At 61.2% G+C, this 14017-nt stretch overlaps 1 protein-coding gene across 2 annotated transcripts; it reads left to right on the top strand.

Annotated features, from left to right (window-relative positions):
• The first annotated feature begins 3750 nt into the window (after positions 1-3750).
• Positions 3751-12966, top strand: ARPC1B (actin related protein 2/3 complex subunit 1B). 2 transcript variants are annotated; one of them, XM_072878395.1, is made up of 10 exons: positions 3751-3910; positions 6770-6843; positions 7696-7800; positions 8615-8837; positions 9251-9358; positions 9730-9936; positions 10203-10278; positions 10362-10558; positions 12103-12193; positions 12676-12966. In XM_072878395.1, the coding sequence occupies exons 2-10, from the start codon at positions 6780-6782 to the stop codon at positions 12712-12714; spliced, it is 1110 nt and encodes a 369-aa protein (XP_072734496.1). In that variant the 5' UTR covers positions 3751-3910; positions 6770-6779; the 3' UTR covers positions 12715-12966. The 2 variants fall into 2 exon arrangements, with proteins under 2 accessions (XP_072734496.1, XP_072734497.1); XM_072878396.1 differs by lacking the exon at positions 3751-3910 and adding an exon at positions 5905-6075.
• The last annotated feature ends 1051 nt before the right edge of the window (positions 12967-14017 follow it).

Raw genomic sequence — 14017 nt, 5'->3', positions numbered from 1 at the left:
AGAGCCGAGTGCTCAGCCTATAAAATTGTGTGTTTATAATGACTGGTGGAGAAGCGAAGCACACTTACCAGAGGTATCAGCGTGGTCTGGCTTCTGTGCAGATCCTTTGTCTCCAGATGACTGTATCTTCTGAAGTTCAGTTCTGAGCCTCGGTAGCTCACGGAAGCATTTGTACGTAACTTATTTTATTCACGTGATCTAGTAACTCTTAACTGTATTGCTGCCTTGAGGCTTGAGATAGGCTGTGCTCTGGAGGGGATTATCTGGCTCACAACATCGCTTTACAAGGTTTAAGACTTTGTCATTTCTGTTGAAAATGCAGAAGTGGCTTAAAAAAACCCCAGAGACTAAATTTACCACTTCCTCTGGAACCAGAGTTGCTTCATACACTGCTCATTTCTCAGCTCTGAGCGACTGAAAAGGGAGGGTGGAAGATAAGCTCACAAAGCTGACAACGGCTGTTGTTCTGCTGCAAGTGAACTGTGTCCATCACAGAGCTGGATCATTTTCAGGTGCAATGTTGGTTACGTGCAGAGAATTGACTGTTTTTCCAGTTCCTTCTGGTTTTCTTGTGTTTCCCACCTTCCTCCCCTGGCAGTCATGCATGGCTTTGCAATTTCCTCTCCCTCCTAGGCATAAAATAATGACTGTTTAACCTCTACTGATCTTGCGGTCTAGCCACCTGATGTGTACGATGACTTGTGGTGGGGTCGGGGGCTTATCAGCAAGGATACAATGCTAATGGAGTTAAGTGTCTTCTGCATCAAAGTGACCCTGCCAGCCTTGGTGGATGAACTGAGGAGCACGGGTTTGGCTTTGTCCGTCTCCGTACGTACTATTAGATGCTTGTATCTCACAGACAGGAATGATTTTGTTTCTGAAGTCAGTTATTGAAAGTGTCTCAAAAGTATTAAAAAAAAAAAAAGGATTCTAAAATATGTGGTCCAAATAATATAAAAGGATGGAACAAATCTAATGAGAGAGTGGAGAAAATGGATCTCTAAATTTTTATGTCTTGTTCTTTTTCTGCGTGAAAGAGCTGGAGAAGGTAAAGTGAGCCCGTTTGCTCCAAAAAGCTGACAAACTGAGGTTTGATGAAACTGCTGTAGGTTACTGTCTTGAGAGAAATATGTATGCTAGAAGTCTGAGATTAAAAACAGATTGGAGATATTTATAATAGAAAAAGACTGAGCAAGGGCAATATAAACAACCATCACTCAAGGCGTAATTCAACTTAAAACTGCCCCACGTGCAGGGGCTGGGGAGAGCTCTGTGCCCTGTGCACCATCCGACGGTGGGGGACGGTGGCTCTCTGGATTTCCAGGCCATCGCTCGGCCGTGGGAGGACGTTCTGCTGCCATCCCACCTCCAGTGTCTGTGAGCCACGGTGAAGGTAGGTGGCTGTTTTGCCTCTACCGTTTCCTTGGTCGCCTCCCCCGCCTGTAACACTGTCCTTTGTGTGCAGCGTGGGTGAGAATTCACTGGCATATTTAGCTAACCGCAGCACCAGGCTTCTTAGCACGTGCTTGTATGTGCTCGGGTTAACGGTGCCTTTGAAAGCGATGTTCACAATAAAGGTCATGGTTCCAGTCTTAATTACAGGATAGCTGCTTGGCCGCATATGCTCGATGTTACATGCCAGTTAACAGATTGTCGGGGGCAAGAAATGGGGCTCTGCGCAAGAGCCTGTTCACTGGAGCCGGCCTGAAAAACTCCCTAGCCTCTAAATGAAAGGAAGCTGCAGAATCGCTGCCGCTTTTCACCCCCTCTGCCCCACCTCCAAAGAAAACCCCAGCACAAAACCCTTCTGGCGTCCCCAGCATCTGTGCAGTGGGGTAGTTCCTCTGCAGCCTTTCTGCGGAGGACCCCGGCATTACAAGACATGCCGCCGTGGATGCAGGAGGATCTTTCCACTTAAGAAAATGGAGGCAAAAGCAGGTAAAGGATTTAGCCAAACCTTGAGTCGGATCTGGCAAGAGACCCAGCAGGGCTGAGCCTTCGTCCCTGGCCTCCGGAGCACTGGCTTGTTCCCCCGTGGGCTCTGGAGTCAGGGAGAAACCCAAGCAGCGTTCAAAACCAGTGCATCCCCGGCGGAGGCAGCTCGCTGTGCTTGTTAGCGCAGGCTCGGAGAGGAGCCGCAGCAGGAGCAGCCTCAAGACCAGAAGCGATGAGGAAATGCGATGGCAGGCAAGGAACCGCTCTGCAGGCAGCGCGGGAGGTGATGCTTTCCTCTCCCTTCTCTTAATAACATACCCCGATTCCTACTGCAGAAGTTAAACTGACCCACTGTTCGTTCACATCCCAGCCTGGAAGGGATCTGATGTGAAGGGATGAGCAGAGAGATGGTCTCCTGCCCTGTGTCCTCCCATCCCACACGGGTGAGAGCTGCTTGTCTTGGAGCAGGGCTGGCCCAGGAGGCAGTGGTCGGACACCTGGAAAGCCTGAACTCTCCTGGTGAAGAGCAGAGGCAGAGCAGCTTGTAGCCAAAGGACGACTAGAGAAAATGTGCAGGCAGCAGGAAAAACTTTAAAAAGCCGCAGCTTTCAGCCATGTGGGAGCTGTTGTGGGAGCTGCGTCCCTCTTGGTGCGTTTAGGGCAGCAGCGATGCTGGGGGCGAGGCTGGGTGCTGCAATGGGCAAACTGCTGCTGGAGGATGGGGCAGCTCGCCGCTTCCCAGAGGGACTTTTCCCACTGTGGAGATTCGCTCCTGACCAGAGCCGCAGAGACCCACCAGCCTTCAGGGACATCTCGGGATCTCCACGCGTGTCTGCTGGGATCACGGCAACACGCGTGAAGGGAAACATGGCTAATGGACTTGAGGACCAAGGGAGAGATGAGCTGCCCGCTCAGTGCCACCCCGCAGAGCCTTTATCTACAGCTGACCCCTCACATGGGGATTAATTCTGCAGCTCAACAAATACGAGGTTATCGTGTCCGCATCCTGCAGCTGAGAAGCCCCGTCGGGGCCCTGCCTTCCCTGTATGAGACCCTGATGTGCTGCTGTCCCGCTTCTGCGACGTTACTCGGGGAGAGAAGGGGTGAGCGCATCCCTCCACGCGTGACTGCAGCCGGCTTGCAGCAGGGGAGCGCAAAGCTGAAGCCCATCTCTCCTTCCCAGCACTTCCAGCAGGAGCTGAGCTCCTGGGCGTTACTCTGCCCAGCTAGGAAAGGGATAAAAATCAGTTTCTCTGAAGCAGGAGGGAAGAAAATAGAGGGGTGCGTGGCTGGTAGGTGGGGGTTCATGCACACAGCCGTGACTGCAGCAAGCCCGGGCTCGGGTCCCACGGGGCTCAGTGGGACGCAGGAACCAGCAGCAGCTGCTGCTCAGGGCGGCTGGGTCCAGGCACCGCGGGGTCCTGCCGAGCTGCGAATCTCCCTGGCCGTGGGAGGCGATGCCGACACACGTCTCGCTCCGGGTGGGCTTCGACCGCAGATATTGCCTGCTGCGGGCCAGCACCGGCAGGCAGGGCCTCCCTGCTGCATCCGTCCCCCTGAAACGCATTGGGGACTGGGGGGTGAGCGCTGGGGACTGGGACGGGGCTCCTTCCCCTCCGCTCTCCTGGCCACGTCCTTCCCCGGTGCACTGGGGGCGAGTTGCCTGCATCCCGCCGAGCAGAGGGGGCTGCCGGGAGCATCCCGGGGCTGGTGGCTCATCCACGTGCGGTGATGGCGGAGAGGCCTGGCTCGCAGGCAGGCAGGCAGGCAGGGGCAGGGCGGCCGCCGAGCTGCTTTGCGCTCCCCCAACGCCCACGTAAGGAAGTGGTTGCATTTCTCGGAGAGGAAAAGGGAAGTCGGGCTGCCTCCACGGGGCAGTCAGCAGCTCCCGCCGCTCGCTCCGGGCTGCTGTTCGTGTCGACTGCCCAGAGTCCATGAACTAGCCCTGCCTGCCCTGCCTGCGCTGCCCAGCAAGGTAAGGAGCGAGGAGGCAGCTCTGCCGCCCCGGCGAGGAGCTGAGTCTGTCCCATGGGGGCTGTGGCCGTCACCTCTCCCGGTGCTCGCACCCTGCTCGAGGGGAGGTGGGGACCCCCTGGCCGGGGCTGCTTTGGGGTGCAAGGGGGGTGCAGGCAGCGCCTCGCCGCTCATGGGTTTTGCTGTCGCTGTGTTTCAGGCTTTTTTTTTTTCTTTCTCTCAGCTTTGGCAGCAAGTTTGAGTTTTATTCTCTTGCCGGGGGCCTGGCAGCTGCAGGGTGTTGGAAAGGGTCCCCTGTGGGGGTCCCACAGGGGTTGGTGCCAGCAGAGCCAGAGCTGCCTGCAATCTGTCCTCTCTGCCTTGGGCGTCAGCTGCCTCCAGCTTTACCCAGTGTGAGGAAGAGGAGGGTCAGAGCTGCCCTTCATCTGCCCTGGGGCAGTGATGTTCCCCCCGGGCCAGGCTGGCTCCTGGGGTACCCCACACCAACGTACGGGACTGAAGACGGGTGGCCCCGGCCTGGCTGGCGGGAGCATGGGGGGGGTGACACCCTGCGGCTGCCGCGGGGAGCAGAGGGGCTCCCTGGGGCCGGTGCCGGGGTCTCGGCAGTGCAGGAGGACCAGGCCACCACGGTGGCCGGGGAAAGCTTCATGGGGTCCTGCAGCTCCTAGGGGGACCATCACCGTATCCCTGTGCCGGTGGGTGCAAACCCACCTCCCGCTGCCCCGCCAGGCTCTGCAAAACCAAAAATACAGCTCCTCCGGTGCACGGCTTCCTCCCCGGGACCAGGAGGAGCCCCCAGTGCTCGGCTCCTGCCAAGGTTTGGTTATCTCCTCCAAGGATGTTTCCGAACTGCTCGGCGCCTAAGGCTGGCTGGGGAGATAACAGAGCTGCATCGGGTCCTAATCCCGCCCTGTCTGGCCATCTGAAAATGCCCCTTTTCCTCCCTCGAGAGCCTCCATGTCGAGCAGGGGGATAGCCACGGCCCCTCCGATGCTCTTCCCTGCTGAGAAAGGGGCTGCCGAGCTCCCCGCGGGTCACCCCAGGGCTCCCACCATGGGCAGGAGCACGGCTCAGCCCACGGGGCGTCAGCAGGGGCCTGGCCGTAAACCAGCTGCTGGGGAAATGAGACATAAACCGCTGCAAGGAGCGATCAGAGCTCGAACGGCCGAGCAGCCCTTGCTTCTCACCCAGCGCTCCTGCAGCAGCCGGAGGACGGCTTCCGCTCCCCAGCGCAGCGGCCGAGCCCGTCCCTTCGGGGGCTGGCATTAAACGGGTGAAGAGCAAACCCCTGGGGAGGAGGGTCCAGGCCTCTGAGCATCCAAACCACCTGGAAAAAAAAAAGCATCGCTGTTTTCTCAGCAAACATTGAAGGTGGAAAGCGCCACGGCATGCCCTGCCTCCCATCCCTCCTCCCCAGGAGCCATTTCAGCCGGGTCCCCGTTTCAGCCGGGTCCCCATTTCACACGCTTTCCTGCTCCTCATCTTTTGCAATGCCAACAGCAGCGTGCCTGCTTGCTGACGATTTTATTCGGCACTCATGGTGCAGCTCCGGCTGCAGGGCTCGGGGCAGAGGCACAGGGCGCCAGCGGCTTTGTACCCTCCCATGGGTCACCCCGTGCTGAAGCCCAGCAGGATCGGTGGGGCTGGGGTTGGGCAGCTGCCTGCTCAGCCATGCCCGCGTCCTTGGCCGGCGGGGACGGGGGCTTGGCCGTGGGGTGCGTGACAGCAGGGGTTGTGCCACGCATCGGCACTGGGATTTCTCCACGTGCGACAGGCAGGTGATGGAGCTCCATGGATTTTCTTTTCATCAGCCCGGGGACAGAGTTTTGCTAGGAGGGATTTTTTTTCCTTCCCGTGTACCGTTTTTAGCTGCCAAAGAAAACGGGCAGCGTTCAGGGAGTTCCCAAAATAGCCGAGAGGCAAGCTGTGAGTAATCCCCATCCGTCACGCCCTGGCGAGGTGTTTTCCTACATCCGTGCGTTACCTCGGCCGGATGGCCAAGGGGCTGCACCGCTGCTCCAAACCCTTCCCAGTCCCGTGGCACCCAGAGCGGGCTTGCAGGAAGCTGCTCGGTCCTGCGGCACCGGAGCGGTCGGTGGGCGCTGCCGGGAGCGGTGGGAGCTCAGCCAAGGGAAGGGATTAGTCACCGGCTCGCCGGGGCTGAGCGTACGTGGGATGGGATGGGATGGGATGGGATGGGATGGGATGGGATGGGATGGGATGGGATGGGATGGGGGTGCCTCCATGGGGCTTTGGCTCTTCCTAAATAAGAGGCGGGGAAGGAGCAAGCGGAGCTGGCCCTGTGGAGCTGGTGGGAGCAGGTGGAGGGAGGAGGTGCTGCCCATGGTGGGACCCCCGGGATGCGCATGGGGCTGGAGGGGCTGGCACCGGGGTCCCCGTGTGCCCACCAGGCTCCAGCCAGCTGGGGCAGGATGGCGGTGCCGTTTGGAAGTCCCTGGAAGTGGTCCCCGCTTCCCGTCTGGCTATGGGACACCCACGTGGCACCCAGCTATGGGGTGCCTGGCCATGCGGCACCCATCTGGTACCCAGCCATGGGACGCTCAGTGTAGGGTGCCCGGCCGTGGGGCAGCAGCGTGGGGAACATCTCCTCCAGCTCCACCTGGATCCTCCCTCACCCCCCCGAGCTGGACCTGCCAGGGCACCCTTCCCCCTTGCTTGGGCACGCTGTGAGCTTGGAAATCCTCGGGGAAACCCCTTCCCTGGCAGAGGGGGGATGTGGCTGATCCTGGCAGGAGGGAGCGCGCGGTGGGGCTGGGAGCGGGGGGGTCCTGCTGGGGGCTTGTCCCTGTGGCCAGAGCAGCATCTCCTGACGGCCACGGGGGACTTGCCCTGTCCCCAGCCCGCAAGCCATGGCCTACCACAGCTTCCTGCTGGAGCCCATCAGCTGCCACGCCTGGAACAAGGACCGGACCCGTAAGTACGGCCAGGGCACCCCATCCCAAAATCCCCAGGGACGGCCCCAAGCACCGACTGTCCCTGCGGAACATCCCCGTGGTGTGCGATGCGTCCCCAGATGGGGCAGAGCTGGGTCGGGCTGGGTTTGGGGAAGCAGATACTGCCACAGATTTTGGGGCTGGGGACAGATTTTGGGGCTGGGGACAGCACGTGTTCCCCCTGCATCCCCCTGGTCCCGCTGCCAGGACAGAGCCCAGTGTCCGGCCCTGAGGCACCACGGCAGCCGGTGCAGAGAGGGACGGACGAAGCACTGAGAGGAGAGCAGAGCAGAGCAGAGCCGGGTGATTCACGGCCGATGGCATTTCCCGGCCACGGCGCGGGGGATGTGGGAGAGAACAAAAAGGGCTTTCTCCGTTGCAGCCGGCATGCTGGGCAGGCAGGGCAGGATGGGGCTGGATGGGAGCTGAGAACCCGCAGCCATCCCATCCCATCCGGTCCCATCCCGTCCCATCCCATCCCATCCCATCCCATCCCATCCCATCCCACCCCATCCCATCCCATCCCATCCCACCAGCCCCACAGGACCACAAGCTGGGGAAGGGAGGACACTGGGCTGTCGGGTCTGGGGGAACTTCTCCCTTCCCCATAGGGACAGTTTGCAGGAGCAGGGCCAGCTTCTGGGCAGCATGGGGCGGAGGCTGGGGGGCTTGGTGGGACCCCGGCCATGCAGATGGGGCTCAGTGGGGTCCCACCGTGCCCCACCGAGCCTGGAGCACAGGAAGGCGCAGGTCGATGCTGGCTGGCCCCGCTCCCCCTGGCAGAGCCCACCACCCAGGGGAGGGCTTTGCCCCGGCTGCTCTCGCCCCGCAGAGATCGCCCTCTGCCCCAACAACCACGAGGTCCACATCTACCGCAAGGACGGGGCCAAGTGGAGCAAAGTCCATGAGCTGAAGGAGCACAACGGGCAGGTGACAGGTGAGTCCCAGCCGACGGAGGGGACGGGGACACAGCTCACAGGTGACCCTGCCCCAGAGCTGGTCCCAGAGCCACTCGGTGGCACCGGCAGCTTCTGGATGCGGGTTGTGCGGTGGGTAGAGGAGAGGGAGCAAGCTGTGTCTACGTCTCCTGGCTCTGATCCAGCATGTCGGAAGGCACCCAGGGATGTGAGGGATGTGAGGGATGGGATGGGATGGGATGGGATGGGATGGGATGGGAGGGAAGGGGAGGGGAGGGGAAGGGAAGGGAGGGGAGGGGATGGAAGGGAGGGAGGGAGGGAGGGAGGGATGGATGGATGGATGGATGGGAGAGATGGGTTGGGAGGGGAGGGAGGGAGGGGAGGGAGGGGAGGGGAGGGAGGGAAGGGAAGGGAGGGAGGGGATGGAAGGGAGGGATGGAGGGAGGGAGGGATGGATGGGAGAGATGGGATGGGATGGGAGGGGAGGGGAGGGGAGGGGAGGGAAAGGGAGGGGAGGGGAGGGGATGGAAGGGAGGGAGGGAGGGAGGGAGGGATGGATGGATGGATGGATGGGAGAGATGGGTTGGGATGGGATGGGATGGGATGGGATGGGATGGGATGGGATGGGATGGGTTGGGTTGGGATGGAATGGTTTGGGGTGGGAGGGATGGGAATGGATGGTGTGGGATGATTTGGGATGGATGTGGGAGTAGGGCAAAGAGGGGCTCCAGGGCAGAGACCAGCCAGAATGGCTCTGCCTTCAACTGATCTCCAGTCCCAAGTGACCCGTCCCCACGGCTCCCTGGGCCACCATCACCCCCCTCTGCCTTCCAGGCATCGACTGGGCCCCTGAGAGCAACCGGCTGGTGACGTGTGGGACTGACCGCAATGCCTACGTCTGGACCCTGAAGGGCAACGTCTGGAAACCCACCCTGGTCATCCTGCGGATCAACCGGGCCGCCCGCTGCGTCAAGTGGTCCCCCAAGGAGAACAAGTTTGCCGTGGGCAGCGGCTCCCGGCTCATCTCCATCTGCTACTTTGAGCAGGAGAATGACTGGTGAGGCTCAGCCATGGCCTCACTGGGCTTGTCCTGGGGGAGATGGAGGGGAGCTGGATGGGGAGCTGGATGGAGGAGAGGTAGGTGGGGAGACAGATGGATGGGGAGATGGACTGGGAGACAGGAGACCAGGAGAGTTGGAGGTGAGACAGGAGGAAATGGGGGAGACAGAGAGGAGCTGGAGGAGGAGGTGGAGGAGGACACATGGGGAGATGGAGGGAAGTTCTCCAAAACCCTGCTGCTGGGGATGGGACATGCTGTCCCCATGCCCTGGCTGCTGCTGCAGGCTGGTCACCCAGGGCAGTTCCTGGGGTGCTTGGAGCCCCGACCCCTGTCAGCCAGCCCTCCGAAAGCCCAGGGGGTTCCCGGGGGTGGTGGTGCTTCCCCACTGACGCCAACTGCTCTCCCCGCAGGTGGGTTTGCAAGCACATCAAGAAGCCCATCCGCTCGACGGTGCTCAGCCTCGACTGGCACCCCAACAACGTCCTCCTGGCCGCCGGCTCCTGCGACTTCAAGTGCCGGTGAGGAGCAGGGGAGGGTGGGCGACGGGAGGGGGGGGGCTGAGGTGGGGGACCCCCCAAGGATGGGTTGGGGTCCCACCCTGGTGCAGCACAGAGGTGTGTGGGGCAGCCCAGCGCCCGGGCTTGCCTGTGGGACAGGCTTCGCCCCTCCGGGAGCTGCTGCGAGCCGGGGACGGGGCGCAGGGGAGACTGGGGGGGCTGAGGGGTGCCCCGGGGACAACTCCAGCGTTACAGCTCCCGGCGGGGCACGGGAGGCAGCAGGGCACCCCACGGGCTCTGGCAGGGAAACTGAGGCACACAAGGGGGCAGGGATGGAGGCAGCTCCGGTGCTGTGTCCGGGGACACATGGCAGGGCTCTCTCCCCACCCCAGGATCTTCTCAGCCTACATCAAGGAGGTGGAGGAGCGGCCCAGCCCCACACCATGGGGCTCCAAGATGCCCTTTGGGGAGCTGATGTTCGAGTCGAGCAGCAGCTGCGGGTGGGTGCACAGCATCTGCTTCTCAGCCAGCGGCGCCCGCGTGGCCTGGGTGAGCCACGACAGCACCCTCTGCCTCGCCGATGCCAACAAGAAGATGGCGTAAGCAGGGCTGGGGAATGGAGGGGGCTCAGGGGGCTGGGGGCAGCCGTGCCGTGGGTGGCAGGGGGTTTTACTCCCAAAAATGACCCGGAGATGGAGGCATCTCGGTTGGGGTGGGGGTGAAGGGCCAAGCAGACCTGGCCGGAGGAGGCGATGTGTCCTCTCCTTGCGGTCTTGTGGCTTCCACCTGCGTCACGAGCTGTGCCAGTCTCAGTGCAGAGGGGCTGAAGCTCGGCTCCCTGCTAACACCCTGCCCTCCCTTGTAGCGTCGCCTCCCTGTGCACCGAGACCCTGCCCCTCCTGGCCGTCACCTTCATCACCGAAAACAGCCTGGTGGCCGCCGTGAGTCCGGGCTGGGGACACGGGGTGGGCGCCGTGCCGGCAGCCGGCCGGAGGGTGTTGAGCAGGGCTGCCTGGTTCCTCAGGGCCACGACTGCTACCCGATGCTGTTCACCTACGAGGAGAGCCAGGGCGCGCTGACCTTCGGGGGGAAGCTGGACCTCCCCAAGCAGAGCTCCCAGCGCGGCCTCACCGCCCGTGAGCGCTTCCAGAACCTGGACAAGAAGGCGAGCTCGGACACTGCCAACGCCACGCTGGACACCCTGCACAAGAACAGCATCAGGCACATACTGGGGGGACAAGTGGGTGGAGGGACAGGCTTGGCTGGGTCACCCCAGGGGCAGCTTGGGGGTTGCTGGCCCCCCGAGCATCCCTTCGCTGTGTTGCTGTCCGGTCCAGGAGCTGGGACAGCCCTGGAGTATTCCTGGGCATCCCTGGGCATCCCTGGGTATCCCTGGAGCATCCCTGGGTATCCCTGAGCATCCCTGGGTATCCCTGAGCATCCCTGCATGTGGGTGGGTGAGATGGAGGGGTCCAGTCCCGGGAACTGGGACAGACCTGGGCATCCCTGGAGCATCCCTGGGTATCCCTGGGCATCCCTGGGTATCCCTGAGCATCCCTGGGTATCCCTGGGCATCCCTGGAGCATCCCTGGGTATCCCTGAGCATCCCTGCATGTGGGTGGGGGAGATGGAGGTGTCCATCCCTGGGAGCTGGGACAGACCTGGGCATCCCTGGAGCATCCCTGGGCATCCCTGGGCATCCTTGGGCATCCCTGGAGCATCCCTGGGCATCCCTGGAGCATCCCTGCATATTCCTGAGCACCCCTGGGTATCCCTGGAGCATCCCTGGGTATCCCTGGGCATCCCTGGAGCATCCCTGGGTATCCCTGAGCATCCCTGCATGTGGGTGGGTGAGATGGAGGGGTCCAGTCCCGGGAACTGGGACAGACCTGGGCATCCCTGGAGCATCCCTGGGTATCCCTGAGCATCCCTGGGTATCCCTGGGCATCCCTGGGTATCCCTGAGCATCCCTGGGTATCCCTGGGCATCCCTGGAGCATCCCTGGGTATCCCTGAGCATCCCTGCATGTGGGTGGGGGAGATGGAGGGGTCCATCCCTGGGAGCTGGGACAGACCTGGGCATCCCTGGAGCATCCCTGGGCATCCCTGGGCATCCTTGGGCATCCCTGGAGCATCCCTGGGCATCCCTGGAGCATCCCTGCATATTCCTGAGCACCCCTGGGTATCCCTGGAGCATCCCTGGGTATCCCTGAGCATCCCTGCATGTGGATGGGGGAGATGGAGGGGTCCATCCCCGGGAGCTGGGACAGACCTGGGCATCCCTGGAGCATCCCTGGGCATCCCTGGGCATCCTTGGGCATCCCTGGGCATCCCTGGGCATCCCTGGGTATCCCTGAGCATCCCTGCATGTGGGTGGGGGAGATGGAGGGGACCAGCCCCGGGAGCTGGGACAGACCTGGGCATCCCTGGAGCATCCCTGGGTATCCCTGAGCATCCCTGGAGCATCCCTGCGTATTCCTGAGCATCCCTGGGTATCCCTGGGCATCCCTGGAGCATCCCTGGGTATCCCTGAGCATCCCTGCATGTGGGTGGGGGAGATGGAGGGGACCAGCCCCGGGAGCTGGGACAGACCTGGGCATCCCTGGAGCATCCCTGGGCATCCCTGGGCATCCCTGGAGCATCCCTGCACATGGGTGGGGGAGATGGAGGGGTCTGGCCCCACTCCCACCCACCAACTCCCGGGCAGCCCCAAGGGCTCGGCGGGGGCGTGGGGCTGACTCCCTGCCACCCCTTTGTGCCCTGCAGCCAGATCTCGGTGCTGGCGGGTGGGAAGGCCAACTGCTCGCAGTTCTGCACCACGGGGATGGACGGCGGCATGAGCATCTGGGACGTCAAGGTGAGGCGTCTCCACAGTGCCTCGGTCTCCCCAGGCTGGGAACACCCAGCGCTGAACCCTCATTAGCCACAGTTCTAATTGCAACCCCCCCCCCCCGCCCCGCTGCTGTGCACCTCTTTGCTGTGGTGGTGGGGCCCATACTGCCCACGGGGGTCCCACAGTCCTGGGTGGGACCTCCTTTAACCCAGGGCTGGGTGGGGGACACTCCTGGGTGGCACTTTCACAGCTCACCATCAGAGGGAGGGGGTTGACGCCAGCCTTGCGCAGGGATCCAGCACCCTCTCCTGGCTTCAGCTTTGCCCACACGGCTTGAAAAATGAGCCAAAAGCAGCCGAAGTTGGGATCTCCTCCTCGTGGGGACAGGTTGGCACCCCAGGGGACAGCTTCCCCCCCGCCTGTGCCCCCCTGTTAGCTCCCCAACCACCTCCAGTTGCCTTGGAAAGCAAAAAGCTGATGATGAACGACCTCCCGTTTTGTTTTAGAGCCTGGAGTCGGCACTGAAGGATCTCAAGATCAAATGAAGGAACCAGCCGGGAAGGACATCCCGGCTGCCAGCCTGCCCCTGCTCCGCTGCGCCTGCCTGCTTTCCCCCGCGAGCCCCCGTGCCACACGAGCCGGCCACGATGCCACCAGCACGCTTCCCCGGCTGCCAGCCAGCCCCGGCGGCTGCTCTCAGACAAAGAAAACAATTTTTTTTTTTTTACTATTTTTGTTACCATCCTACCCGATGCTGGTCATACATCGCTTAAAGAAATAAAAAAACAAAGTCAGGATTTTCCTGTATAAATCCAATGATTTTTTTTTTTGCCTTTTTTTTTTTTAAACAAGTCCAATGCGAACACGTGCGTGATTAGAGCACAGCATGGCCGCTGTGCTGCATCTCATCACGGGCGGTCACGTCCTTTCTGCCGCCAGCTCCAAGGATGAATTGGGACCGTGGGATAAGGGGAACATCACTCCCCCATTCCCGGCTTCAGCATGGTCTCAAACCAGGATTGGTATTAGAGGAAATGTAGGGGAGAGGATGGAGGTGGCAAGGGAGCACAGGTTTCCCATATTGCTCCCGGCACCGAGCTCCTCCTGGACACCGGTCAAGTCCCGTCAGCTGTGCAATCCCACGCCCGGGGAGCTGGCTTGGAAATCTTGGGCTGCCGAACCAATCCTGCCCCTTTCCAGCCCGTTATCGCAGGCTGTCACGCAATTTTGATCAGAGCACCTCCGACTTCAACCTTCCTCACCTCTAACTCGGGGTGCGAGCAGTCTCATCTCACGGCCACACTGGGAGGACAAAGCTGCTCCTAGGAGTGCCGAGGAGCCTTTGAAGAAGCTGTAAGAAAGTCGATAAATCTTTCTACGTTTCAGAGCAGGGTTTAATGGCACGTGGTAAGCAACGGGCAGGGTTACACATTTCATACAGGGTATGAAATCATGGTGAAGCGGTTGGTAAGGGCTTTGGCAAAGGCAGAAGAACCAGTACCTGGGCAGGTGTGTCAGGGCAGGCAAGACGCCCGGCCCCACCTCTGGCGTTGCCCTGTCTTGAACTGAACGTCTCTGCAAGGGAAATCCTATGTTTATCCCCAAAAGGAAAAGGAACCTGTTCAGCGTAACGTGGTTACTCCTCCCAGGATCAGACCTCGCTGTGACAGCTGGGGTTAAAGCCCATCCTGGTGGTGCCCCTCAAAGCAGACCTGTCCTTATGTTGACCATGGCCCAGGAGGGGAGTCCTCGCTGGCAGAGAGGGACAGTGACATTTGGGTTCTGGTCTAGATGTTAGAGATTTTCCTCCCCACTTCTACATGTGACCCACCCCACCCCATGTGAACA

This window comes from Ciconia boyciana, chromosome 13 (assembly GCF_034638445.1).
Source record: "Ciconia boyciana chromosome 13, ASM3463844v1, whole genome shotgun sequence".
Lineage (NCBI taxonomy): Eukaryota > Metazoa > Chordata > Aves > Ciconiiformes > Ciconiidae > Ciconia > Ciconia boyciana.
The sequence above is the reverse complement of the archived record's forward strand: the minus strand, read 5'-3'. Positions and strand labels throughout refer to the sequence as shown.